General features: G+C 40.3%; 1 protein-coding gene across 1 annotated transcript in view; it reads right to left on the bottom strand.

The window, feature by feature from the left end:
* LOC134872766 (protein turtle homolog B-like) overlaps positions 1 to 10,735 on the bottom strand; it is an 86,847-nt gene extending 76,112 nt beyond the window's left edge. Inside the window, exon 1 of the mRNA XM_063896197.1 lies at positions 10,516 to 10,735. Within this exon, the coding sequence (XP_063752267.1) occupies positions 10,516 to 10,579 (64 nt within the window). The 5' untranslated portion in view covers positions 10,580 to 10,735. The remainder of the gene's footprint in view (positions 1 to 10,515) is intronic.
* Between the last annotated feature and the right edge of the window lie 3,212 nt (positions 10,736 to 13,947).

The following is a 13,947-nucleotide window of genomic DNA, read 5'->3' as shown; positions in this document are numbered from 1 at the left end:
TTATTTTTACCAGATTGTGTATTTTAGTCATTGTATGTCTGGATCTTCAGATATCAGAGAAATAAAATGAGAAAATGTAGCGTCGGCCAAACATTCAATTTCTACGTTGTTTTCCTATGTATCTCGATTTGGAGTGGCAGGTTCAGTTGGAAACAGGTAATGTCAAATGTTTGTCTGAACCAACCAGGGTTGAGTAACATTTGAACAACCAAACATCAGTCACATGGTACTGATTGGGCAATTAACTGAGTTATTTCAAATGAGTTAATAAATCATTACATATTTTTAAATCTACAATTTCCCCCTCAAAATATAGAATCGTAAAACTTTAATCAAAATGTTCCTTTTTTTATTGCAAGCAAAGTCCCATAATAGCCTCACCCACAGAAAAACAATACTGAACATTCAGGTTTATTGGGTCCTGGTTGAAATCTGGTCCACAAACCCTTTACAGTCCTGTCGCTATTCATTATTAATAACATCTAGCAAATTTGCAGTACAACAACACCAAAAAGTGGATACAAGGGGCAATTTTTTCATAAGCTCTTTATGGGTCGCAATAAAGACTATATTTCAGAAGCGTTACGCAGCGTGCACACGGTTCCGTTGCGTTGACGCTTGCCGGTGGGCGTGTCTGGCGCGTGGGGTTAACGTGACCAACAACCAATCACATTAATCACCCACCCCGGACATACATACACGTGGTTTGATTGGTTAGCACTTGTACTGGCATATTTGCATAAACAGGATTTAATTGGCTGGCGCTTCCGTCGACGCTTGAAAATGTGGACTTTTCTCAACTTTCACCGCGAGCAACGCAGCCAAAGCGAAGCAACGGAGCCACAATGCAGTTCGGCAAAGCTTGACGTCACCCCATTCAAAGTGAATGGGAAGGTGCGTCAAGCGTCAACGCAACGGAACCGTGTGGACGAGCCGCTACAGTTAGTCCACGAGCTGTGTGGAGGCGGAAGCAGTCACAGCGGCAACACATGCAGCACCTTGAAAAGCACATAAAAATGTCTTTTGCTAGAGAAATGACATGTTCAATCGATAAAACAAGTGTTACTGAGTGGAAATGTTCATGACAGCCGCAGTTCCCTAACAACTCCACTGAAAGTTCAGATTTACACTGAAAGAACTGCAACATTGACCTTAATTAAATGTATAATGTCAACAGATTTCACATAACTGTATTAGGTTAGTTGAAACTGATAATATTAATTTTAAATCGAAAAGTTCAGTTTCAACGTAATATTATTGCTTTATACCCTAATACAGTTATGTGAAATTTGTTGACTTAATGCATTTAATTAAAGTTAACATTTCAGTTCAAGAGGGAACATCCTGGTAATCTTAGCTGCTTTTAAGATTTTGGGCCTAATTACTGCTAACCACATTTCTCTTGGGAAAACTGTATCAATCAATGTACTACAGAGCAGTGAATGGATCATGTGTCAGATACTGTGCCACACCAACATCCATCAGTTGGTCTGCTGCATGAATTTTCCATTGAACCCATACACAAAACATACCTAGAACTCGCCTCTTGGTTCGCAGCACCAGGGTGAGGGTGTGAAGTTCATATCTTGGGCTGAATTTAGATTAGCAGAGCTGAGGCTATCTGAGGTATCTTGTGGCCCTATCCAATGAATGTTTAATGGGTCTGGAGATGTCGGCCAGGAGGAAGCTGACTGTGCTGCATCAGTAGGCCGGGCTGTAAAATGAGACCGACAGGAAGCCAGTAGCTCCGGCTGGAGGGAGGGGAAGGGAGTATTCAGAGAAAGTATACATTTGAGCAGGAAACCAAAAGATACACTGCTGCACCAACAACCCTCTAAATGAAGATTGTATTGATATGAATCATATATTTTGGAAATGCGCTATTCAAAACCTGCACCCAAAACAGGCTTAGTTTAGTGGAAATAGACTACACACACACATCACTGTGTTTACACAGCTAAGCCTGAGAGGTGACACAAGAGTTAACACTTTCACATTAATTAAATCAGAGTGCTACATAAAAGTAGAATTTATAAAGGATTAGGAACAGCAGTCTTTGTTGGGCTGAGCTCTAATGACATGTGTTAAAGATCCCTACAGTGTCCAGAGGAGGTAACACCAATTGGATGGATTTCTATGAACTTTGGTTCAGATTTTCATGTTTCCGTTTCCTCAATTAATGAAATGACTGGTGATCCTTATCATGTAGCGTCATGATCAGGCCAGAGTTTTCAATTTGGTGATTCCCAGGGAAAATTGAGTTGATTTGTACTGATGAAGAAAAAACCAAGGTCCTTAAACCGTTAGTTAGAGAGTGCAGGTTGATGTGCTGAGAGAGCTGTTAACCCAGAGGATCTTGAGGTAAGTCTTTCTTTTGGCTTGTCATGTGTCTGGGGCGCTGCACACTTACCTATCAACATACTGTAGCAACTATGAAGGTGAGTTAAAAGTATTATCTCCTCCGTATTGTTTTATTGTGAGCATGATAGCATGGTGACATCAGCATTAAGCTCAAAGTTTGGAGCCTCATAATGAAAAAAGAAATGCAGTTGGATAAATACACACCTTTATACGTATGTGCAGTTAAAGTGAAATATCACGTTGCTTTAAGTCTAGTGCTACAGCACAACCAAACTAAGATAGATTAATCAATGGAAACTCCACAGGAGCACTACGAGTAGCCAATGCAACTAGACAATATGTTGATGATGTGCACACACTTTATCCTGACTGCAGCAGAAGAGATACAGCAATTACTAGCTTAAGATGAGTCAGCTGAAGGACACTGGTACAATACATTCAGAACAAATACCAGAGAGCAATACTTTCATAAGAGCTGAGCTGAAAGGTCTGATCAAATCATAAACTTAGCGTGATCAGTATATCAGACTTGTGTTTAAGTACAACTGAATCTATTTGAGTCATCAACCAAACATCTGCCATTTGTTTCTGACAGGACAGCAGCTATCGAATATTTTAGTAGTCCAGTATTGTACGCATTATATCATCCATCAATAAAGTTTGGTTTAATACCCTAGTTTTGATTAAGAGCCCTCCGATAGGGGACCCAGTTAGTTAAGCTTAATCCAAAAAAAGAAGCATCATGGTAAAGCTGAAGTGTTTTCTCAGCTCGAGAACTTAAGGCCCATGTCCACAGAGCACCTTTTATGAGCATCAGCGTCTTATTTGAGAACAGAGCACATGCCGTCACATGCGGCTGCCTCGAGAAGATGTGTCGCGTCCAGCGCCTTTTTTGTGTGCCCACTCCGAACGCTGTGAGTTTAAAATATTTCACAAAAGCGTCGGTGACGTCACTGTAGAAATTGAATGTAAGGCTTGTCTTTGGCTGTGTCTGTCCGACGGAAGCTATCATAACAAAGACTAAAAAGCCTGTTGTAGCAGATCTGCCAGCGGACACTGGATGTTGCTGTCCGTGAGTGTGTGACTTTTATTGTTCACGGATCATCCTTTTTCCGTCGCTATACGGCTGTCAGCTGTCGCGGGTTTTTCATACAAAGCGTGGGAGTAAGTATCTTTTAGTCGGTGCTCATAGTGAAAAAAAAATGGTCAAACAAATATAAGATAGTACAAACTGCTGATAAAATCCAAAGGGGCAATGTTACAACTGTGGTGATATGTAGTTGAGATATCATTGTCATAGTAACAATATGCTCTGCCAGCACCTTTCAGTCAGAACAGGCTGAGAGTAGAGTATTGTAAAAATGTGGTTTGAGACTGTATAGAAGTCAATGTTATGGAAACTTCTGGCAACCAACAACAACAATGAGGTCACCATAATAGACGACCAATGAAAGCAAAATGAAACGGAACATTACTTATTGTTTCTCTTCAGGTATATAATATGTTATAGCTTGATTTGAATACAGTAACAGAACCAATCAAAAGCCGAACCCATTCAGTCCAAGTTCCATATTACATTATTCTGTTAAAGGGTGTCAGGAATATACTGTTGCTTCATAGTACTGTATCTAATCTGTTATCCCAAAACCTCTAAAAACATATCACATGGAAACAGCATTCTTAGTGATAAATCTGTCTTAAACATGACAGCAATAATAATCATGCTGTAAACATGAATCAAGTGTTTCGGGGTTAACTGGACTGAACTAAAAACACATTGACCTGAGCACAACCCCAATACTCTCCGGACTGCCCATTTATAATTGAAAAAGGACCGGCAACAATCTCAAACCACACATGGAGCCTCTCTTGCTGCCAATCTGTTCCATCGGTTCATCGAGCCAAACAAGCTCACCGACTGCTTCACTGAACCTTAACAGGGGCTGCTGGGAGCCCGGGGCCCGGCAGCAGCCGCCACTCACTGCTCCTTGGCCCAAATAGCAGAATGATTGCCATCTCAAGGTTGGTGACTTTTATGAAGTGTGCCATTTGCCCTAAGCAACAGGGGTGCAGCTTTCAGTTTCACTCAATGGGAGTGAAGGCTTCTGTACGGAGCAGCAACAGATTACACAGTACACACACATGAACCATTGAGCCCAATTCAGCTCCTCCAATGTAAGAATGTTGTTTATTTGCGTTATATTATAATAAAGTAAATCATTTCGGTCTGTGTGTATAACATGAGTAGGGAGTGTTTCCCCACAGAATCGAGCACCCTAAAGCTGCATTTACATGATACGCAATTTGCTCTTTGCTCAGTGTGCAGAGTATTGCGGTGAAAACAGCCAGCTGTGTTTTGTTTCTACGGTAACCTCTCCTGCTAGCTTGTTTCAAAGTTGAAATCATTTTAACTTTGAGCGCAGCGCTCAGCGTACATTTTTAGCAGTGTGCGATGCCGAGGGTAGTGCTTCCTAGTAGTTGGGCGCCATCGCTCTCTCCATAGAGCAGAGATTTGTTGCCTGTCATGTGCAGCTTTATGGGTTCAATTATAGATTTATGTTTCTATTGTGTCCAAACTTTATTATTGCGGACAAAATAAATAAAAGATGAGTTGTGTTCCATGTGTAGTCCAAAAACTAGTGGGCAACATTTGAACCTTCAATGAAGGTTGGAATATTACATATTTTGTGTAAAATTCTGTGAATATTCAGTTTGCGCGAGAAAAGAATCCATGATCATACACGACCCTTCCTTTGTAAAGGGAAAACAGACAAGTGTATAGGGTAAACCTTTAACTTCAACAATCAGACTGAAAACTGCCATCTTAAATCTTGACATGGTGGGGTTTTTTTCGTATTTCTTTTGAAGATCAAGATGCTAAGCTAAGATGCTTCCTCTGATTTTAACAGGACCTGTGGCCTCAATCATCAGAGTAGAAGGTTGGAATTAGAGAAACATTTTATCTGAAGCTGTACACTGACACTGTTGGCCATTTCAATCTAACTCAAGCTTCTGAACTGAACTTTAAACTGCATGTACACTCCAGAATGGAAATTAGCCTTTTGAAGTCCTGAAGGCAAAAAATAGACATGGAGAGAGTAATTTCCATATAAAGGCAGCCATTCGCACAGTCCAGGGGAATGTTGGTGCAAGGCTGAGATGCTGACAAGATTTACGTTGAAATATGTTGAGTCACGAGTCATTAAGTGCAGGGATAGGTATCAGATCGATAAAAGGCCAGATCGAAGCCACACAAATCATTCAACACACAAGTGCATCAGTGAGAAAATGCTGAACATCCCCAGGATTTAAATCATGCTGTGAACGAAACTCTCTTTTTCTTGGTCAGCAGCTTTGTTTTTACCATGCAGCCACCCACACAAAGGAAGGAGGAACAGCCATCAGGTCATCATACGGTGTGGTTCGTTAAAAACCTGGGATATCAGGGAAGTTTCGGAGCATGAAATTAATTAGGCACCACACAGTTCATCTAAAAATACACCAGATTTACATCCCTGAATCATAAACCCAAATTCCAAAGTTTCCTGGGAGCTACTGGGTGAATCTCATTTCACTCAAGCAAAAACAGAGCTTTAAAAAAGGTGTGCTGGAAACAGACATTTTGCTATTCTTCTTAAAGAATAACCAACTCAAATCAACTGACTAAGTGTTACAGTTCCGCAAATTCTCAGTGTAAAGTGTGGAACGGAGATGTGTTTCACAGTCAGGTTTAAATGTAATCCAATTAAATCAAACTCCCAGAGAGATCACAGAGAGATGTAAAGGTGTTTTCACACAGCGGGGGTTTAGCACCACTTACACTGTTTCCATAATAAGCACAACTTCAGCAGTAGCATGGAGATGAGGTGGTGGTGGGGGGCTGCTGCTGTGTGTGGCTCTGCAGCCTGAGTTGATGATGGTTGAACTTTTTCAACTTGCCACTGCATGTGACCATGTTACCATAGCAACAACAGAAACCACACCACAGTACAAAAAACCTCATTTGAACTGCTTTTAACTATGAATTAGTCACCTCTTCAACATTATGGTTTTGTGAGGTGACTAATTTGCTAAATCAGTTTGAAAATGTGATAATATTCACTGGTCAAATATTGTTTATAAAAGCTGAAAACATATTATTCTCATTTTCAGGTTCATATTTGTATTTTGTGCCTCTGAAACCAGAGCCCAGTCTGCTCTGATTGGTTAGCTGGCCGGCTCTGTTGTGATGGATCAACCGCTTAAAGATGTCCGGGCCCTTAGCCTATCACATACAATGTGTTGGAGCCCTATCTATGTTTTATAGATAGGGAGAGCAAATTATTCAAATATGTGCTTTCACAAAACAGAGCTAGTGCTAACATTAAGGAGAGGTCACTTTCCTTTCGAAAGCTTTAAAAAGCCAGAGGAATCTTCTACCACGGAAAATGGTTTACAGTTTAAAGTTTTATATTTATTTACATACTTCTTGACTCAGTTACTTCCCCCTCTAGTCTCTGACACATTTTACTAAATCAGACTATCATTTTTTACGATCTCAAGAAGATTTTTAAGAAGAACTAAACTGTGCTTAATTCAATAAAAAAATTAATGAGCGGAAAGTGCATCTGAAGGCTAAGTGGTAAGCTACTCTGTGTGTTCTTTGAGCTGCCGGTTAGTGAGTCAGTGTGTTTTTCAGACACACTGAAATGACACATCGCAAACAGGATAGATGGTATATGAATAATAAAGCATCACCCCTCCTACTCGATCACCATCGTTTTTCTGGCATATGTACTTATTGAGCAACAGAGTGGCATTTATCTCACAGCTTAATCATAATTAGTCCAACTTAGTCCAAGGCAGGCAGCCTGTTAGTGGGCATATGCTCAGATCCTGGTTAAAAGACACACAGCTCCCCCAGGGGCATGTTGACATGTGTGTGTATGCGTTGTGTGAGTGTGTGCGTGGGTAGGGGTAACAAGTGTGTGTGCGTGTGGCAGCAGACGGTTGCTGTGGAGCGCGCCCTGAGCCTCCATTAACACAACCCACCATGTTCCCCTCCCTCGGCTACCCAGTCATGAGGAGCGAGGCCACGGGAAACCTGCAGGGAGACGAGTGTGTTCACCCGAGTGTGCGGAACAGGAAAGTGACAGGATGGAGCGGGAGAGAGGAGGGACGGGAAGAGGGTGGGAGGGCGGTGATGACACTGAAAAAACTGAAACGTTGACTTTAATTAAATGTAAAATGTCAAGGAATACACATAACAGTATTAGGTTAGTTGAAAGCAATAATATTAAACTGAACCTCATGTTTTTTATTTAAACTTAATATTATTGGTTTCAACTAGCCTAATACAGCGGTGGAAGAAGTATTCAGATGCTTTATTTGAGTAAAAGTGCAATACATTACTGTCAAAATAGTTCAATACAAGCAAAAGTCTGCAATTCAAAATCTTACTACAAAGTGTTATAAGCAAAATGTCCGTAAAGTGTAAAAAATCAAAGTAATCATTGTGCAGAAAATGTGTGTATGTAATTATATTTATACAGTATGTGACATTTCTAGATAATATTTTTGCATCAAGTAGCATTTTACAGTTCTAGACAGACAAAGTTCTGATTTACGTTTTGTAAAATAATTGTATAATTTGACTCTTTAGTACTGAAAGTGTTAGTCCACTTGTTTAGGTATTTCAGAGGCATTTTGTTAAAAGTAGCAAAACTGTTAAATAGATGTAGTGGAGTAACATTCCATTATTGCTTAATGTAAATAATATCCTATTTTTAAATTGTGGTGGCTGTAATTTGGCCTTCCATAGTGTATAGTTGACAGATAGTCTACAGATTTGTATCTTTCACAGTCAGCTTGCATATACTTTACTTTTTAGTCTGGTTTTATTTTCTATTTTGAGAAGTTTTCCTTTTGTGTTTGATTATGTTCTACTCAAATGATGTGCAATGCCTTGTTTTAACATGTAATCTTATCTTAAATGTAGTGGAGTAGAGGTATAACCACCATTAACTGGGAATACTTAAGTAAAGTACAAGTGCCTCAAATTGGTACTAAGTACAGTACTTGAGTAAAGGTACTTGTTACCTCCCACCTCTGCCTGACGGGGGAAAAAAGTGAGAGGGGGGAGGGATGAAACAAGGCGAGGAGTAGAGGAAACCCGAGAGGAGGGGAGGACAGTGGGAGAGTCTGGCGCAGGTCCAGGGTTATCTCTGGCAAAAGTCGAGTCCTTTGCCAGCTGGAGACTAGCGCTAGGCCAGAAGGATGCTGTCGTGTATGTGTATGTGTGTATGTGTGTGTGTGTGTGTGTGTGTGTGTGTGTGTGTGTGTGTGTGTGTGTGTGTGTGTGTGTGTGTGTGTGTGTGTGTGTGTGTGTGTACAGCATGGATGCTGCAGAGCACTGTGGGTGTGTTAAAGCTCAGGACAGGGGCCAGATGCATAACCAGCTACACTGACTGAGGGGAGTGTCTTTAAGCAGGGCGAGTCACAGTCGCTCCTCTCCAGAAGTAAGTGTGTTTCTGCCAAGTTGCTTGCTCTCCCAACTGTGGAAGAGAGGAGGGAAGCCGCTTAAACACATCTCCCTAAGTCTCCCTCTTTTCGCAGACGATGCTTAAGTGTATCCTCTTTAGGCAGAGCATTACATAACTGTGGAGCCAGCCAAGTCAAGTGGCAACCCTGCAAGACCAAACATAGTTGAACCTGTATGATTTTTCAAAAGTTTAACACGTGATAGAAAATGAGTTTATACCAAACGCATCTTTCTTCATCATCTAATCAGCTGATCTGATTGTCTGCATCTCTCCTCTCTATAGAACATGAGGGGATTCCTTTTTTTTTCAGGCAAGGTGCGATGCCGCAGCAGCTTTTCTTTCTCACCACATATGACAGTTCTCACCAATGAGACAAGCTCACATGCACACATTACACACCATCAGTTCACACAATACCACGTGGGTCAACCGACTACAAGTGATGTCATTTTGGATTAGAGCTGTATGAGAGTTATACGTACTTGATTAATGGATCAAGAAATTTAAATTTAATTTAAATCCAAGTTATGTTTTAAAGCAGACGTAAAAAGCACTGTGTTCAGAATATTTCCGTCTTTTCTTAGTAACCTATGATAATAATACATTTTGGGCTTTGAAATGTTGGTCTGAAATAAGAAGCAATATGACGGGTTTTTTTTTTTTGAGCTTTGGGAAATTGTGATTCACATTTATCTGAAATGTTAAGGTCTGAAAAAACTGAAAGTGATCAGCACATTATCTAATGATAATGAGAATACAATATAATATATGAATATAATTCTATTAATACTATTATGAAAGCTGAAACTGATTCTACAGGGGCCTTGCAGTCAGAGATCAGCTGCAGGGTTGACGGTTGAAGGATCAAGGATAAAACCATTGTCAAACAAGACCCCTGCTCTTTTCCACAAAAAAATAACATTTAAATGTATAAAAGAAAACTCACGGGAAATCACATATGTGTTCAAATGTGCATCACACATGACAAACAAATTGGCTAAATTCATTTTAACGTAGTGCCTCAGAAAGCGCTCCCTCTAACGGACACAGACTGTCACACTCTGATTTAACAGGAACAGCTACCCATGAAGAAGTTAATCCACTCATAGCATTTTAATGTGAAACACACACGCATCATGCTAATCACATTTGCCTTCACGTTTCATGGAGCGCTGGCAGCCGGTGTGCAGCAGTGTGCCCGGCTGCTGCTGCAGAGGCAGACCGGTAACATGTCCTGGAGCTCCTTGAGAGCAAACTGAACATTTGGTGGAAAATCATGTCAACCCTAAGAAACCAACACCATGACGCCAAAAACATGCCATTAAACACACATGCCCATACTATATCCTGGTGGGTAAAACGGCTGTCTTATATCCAAAATGGTTTAAATATCGTCCTTGCTAAGCTGTGTAAAATCTTTGAGCGGTTAGCCGGTGCTTCCTCATCACCGGCCCGGCTCCACTCAGGTGATGAACACGCATGAACTTCATGACGTAAAGTATGTCATTTTTAACAGCGATATATTCAAAGTTAGCAAACAGACAGGTGTGTAAATGCTGGTTTAGAAGAAAAAACCCTGAGTTAAAAGTTGCACAGTAAGCAGTGTGGATGCAAATTCTGCACTTCGACTCACCTTGAGCGGCCGTTCCTCGGGTGCTGAATACACTTGCTATCAAAGTGGCCACATACCAAATCATAGTACTATTGCCGACCAGAAATAAACCTCATCATATCTCAAAGTGCCCCTTTCGATGAATCTCTCATCGCCGAGTGTCCCAGGACGAACTGAAGAGGACCGGATGCTGTCTTCTTGTTAACCGAGCCCCGGACACTTTCCCATCGGCGCTTTCCCCTCTCTCTGCCCCTCTCCTCCGCGCTCCTCTCGCATCCTGAGACGGATCACCTGCGCCAATGTGATGAGAGCTGACGAAGCCGCAGTGAAACCAAGCAAGCTTCTTTAACCGAGGCCCGCCTCCACATTCGTTTCATTGATGGGCGTGGGACGAGGTCCGAGCGCTGATTGGTCAACTGTGCTGTCTGTTCCAAAGCTGGAGTGTTACCTTCAACGAATACGGTAATACTCGTAAGTTTCAGTATTGCTTTTAAAGAAACCAAGTCAGTGTGCTAACAGCAGCTGGAAAGAGACCCTGATGTAATAATAATAATAATAATGTGAATAACAATAATAATAGTAGTTATAATAATAATATGTTAAATTGTAAGTAGTAAATACTTTTATAGTGCTGTAAAAAGTAGCAAACCACAACAAAGTAATTAAGATAGTAACAAAAACAACATCATTAAAAGCAGTAAAAGTAACTACAAAAATAATAACTAACCATTTACTAGAAGCTGGACAAAAATATGTAAGCTTATCATAAAACAGAAGGCAAACATTGTTATGATTTAGTAGCTACAGTAAGCCTTCAAAATATACTCAACAATTTAATATATTACTATTGCCACCACAGTGTGGCAAAATCAATTACTGTAGGTAGGTAACTAAATTGTAGTTGTGATGAAATTCCTTGTTCAAAAAACAGTTTGAATAAGTTAGTGTTTGTACTATTAGTTTTTATTCAACATGAACCACGCCTTTAATACATGAATAACATAAAGAGAAGAGAATATTTATTATTATTTAGCTATTAGATCATTTCCAACTCATGTCTCTACATTATACACACATCAACAGACAGTCAAGACATTCATTTACATGTAACACCATTACATATGTTCTGTCACACTTGTTACTTAATAAAACAAAAAGATGGAAGCATAAATCAACATATAGATAAGTATTAGGTGTCAGGATCTACTTCTCGTGTTTTTGACTTTGTGGTGTCATCCTGGTTTTCATGGAGGACCTGAATGCAGCACAAGAGGGACGGTTTTAAGGTGGGTTGAAGTGTAAAGCAGTAGCTGAGCTGCGGTATCATCCTGCGCAATTAGACGGGAGGAATCCTAGGCTGTGCATCACCACATCACTGCCATCCTTACACTCGCTGTTCTAAAGGAGGTTAGGCTGCATTAAAGTCCCATCACAACTTGATTTACATGTGCTCTATCTGTCTTTGTGACTCCTCCCTTATCCCTCATGTAGAGTGTAAAAAAATAATTTAATAAAATAATTTTGCACCTTGCACCTTTAGATTTATTATAAAAGACGTATTCTACCTTGAACGAATCAAAGGGCTGAAACACAAACTATTTTTTTTAATTATATAGGGGACATGCTCCTATTATCGGAACATCCTTGTCAACAGTCTTCTATAAAGAAAGGAACACAGAATGTTGTAAATGAGCATTCAGATTCAAAAATTCAACTAAACCATTTGATATTACGGAGTTTAGTTGAACACTCTATTCTGATTGGTCAATTTGGACATTTCAGAGGTTGTTAATACTCGCTAACACACTGCTCCTAAGGATAACATGGCTGTTGCTAAGGAGGATCAAGGACTATGTGCAGTCATATCAATCCGCAGGAAGAAGTCCAGTTGATTTAACTTCAGCTGCTGACCACAAACGCCCTTGAACACTTTTTGAATATTAATTTGTTGTGGAGAGCACGTATTCATGATGGCTGTCCCCAGAAAATAAAATAAAATCAGCACTAACAGGAACAACTCTGTTTTAGTTGGTTCATGGAAAAAGAAAATGTGAACAGATTTGGACCCTAACAGAAAAACTCACTCCAAAAAAAACTGTCATTTTCAGTTAGCCGAAGCAAAACAGCAGCATTTTGAATCAATAAGTTGTTAGTTTATTTTGTTGGATAGTTGCATATCATCCCATTTCTTCTCTGAGTAGAAGAAATATGTCTTTCCAATGCATTAATTGAGCGTCCGAATAACGTTTATTTTGTCACTAGAGGCAGTCTTTTTTTCCAACTGCTTTGCTCCAAGCCCTGCCTCAATGGGCTTTGATTGACTGCTACTACTGTGATTGACAAACTATACTTCTAATTGTAACTTTGATCTTCCTCTTTGCCATGTCTCATAAAGTCTGTAAAACCTCAGCTTCTCCTGTCGGCTCTTCTAGAAAAACAACCTGGAGTTTGACATGTCAAGCCCCAGCATGTTAGCATCTCACTCAGAACAGAGACATCACTGCATGCAGCTGAAGGCCCTTATCCTGATGCTCAGCAGCCATTCCTGCTACCATGGTGATGGGAGTATATCCATGTCCCACAGCTAACTGTCACACTGAGAAGTGTGCTTTGAGGAGCTGTCTGATGTGCAAATAGCGCAATTGCCTGTTCTTTAAGTTTAAGCACGGATCTTGTCGTTTATCTAGGGCAGGGACATTTCTGTACTGAAATCTACGTCACTATGTCATAGGAGCATCTGAGGCCAATGGCTTATTCCCTACTTTCCCACATCCCTACTTCAGACGGCCTTGTTTGGCTTGACTAACTAAAACAAAGTAGTCCCTGTAAAATGCCCATCTGATGCTTCAAAACTGTAGTCCACATACCAACGGGTGACATCACTTTGACCTATTATAGACTGTCTATGGTCTGAACGGAGCAGGTGCGGAAAGCTGCACAGATTAAAGTCATGCTGGTAAAAAAACACATTGTTTTCTTGCATTCAAGAAGTTGAACTGAATTTCCATAAAAAACATGACTACTAGTCAAACACCATTTCCAGTAGCTTGGCATGTTGTCAGTTAACTTCATAGGGGCATTCCACAAGTCTGTGCTTCCTGCTGAGTGATCTGGTTAATCTGTTCTATCATGTGCCTGGGAGCATTCCGTGCAGACTGGGAGGGAATCGATGCTGTACTTTGTGCTGATTGCTATAATGCGTCGATAACAACAAGGTTAATGTTGAACCTTTACAGAAATATATACACATATACATAGTTTATGCCTAAATGCTTCCAAATAATACATTTTTTTCATCTACCCTGACAAGTCAACATTTTAAATTTAAGAAGGCACAGCAGGTCAGCAGGTCAGGAACAGGACAAGATAATGTACAGGTTCAGAAAGCAAAGGATTCACATTATTGACAATCTAATGGGAAATGAGCAAAAATGGGCTTTTCCAAGCATGACA

Source organism: Eleginops maclovinus, chromosome 11 (genome assembly GCF_036324505.1).
Source record: "Eleginops maclovinus isolate JMC-PN-2008 ecotype Puerto Natales chromosome 11, JC_Emac_rtc_rv5, whole genome shotgun sequence".
Classification (NCBI taxonomy): domain Eukaryota; kingdom Metazoa; phylum Chordata; class Actinopteri; order Perciformes; family Eleginopidae; genus Eleginops; species Eleginops maclovinus.
The sequence above is the reverse complement of the archived record's forward strand: the minus strand, read 5'-3'. Positions and strand labels throughout refer to the sequence as shown.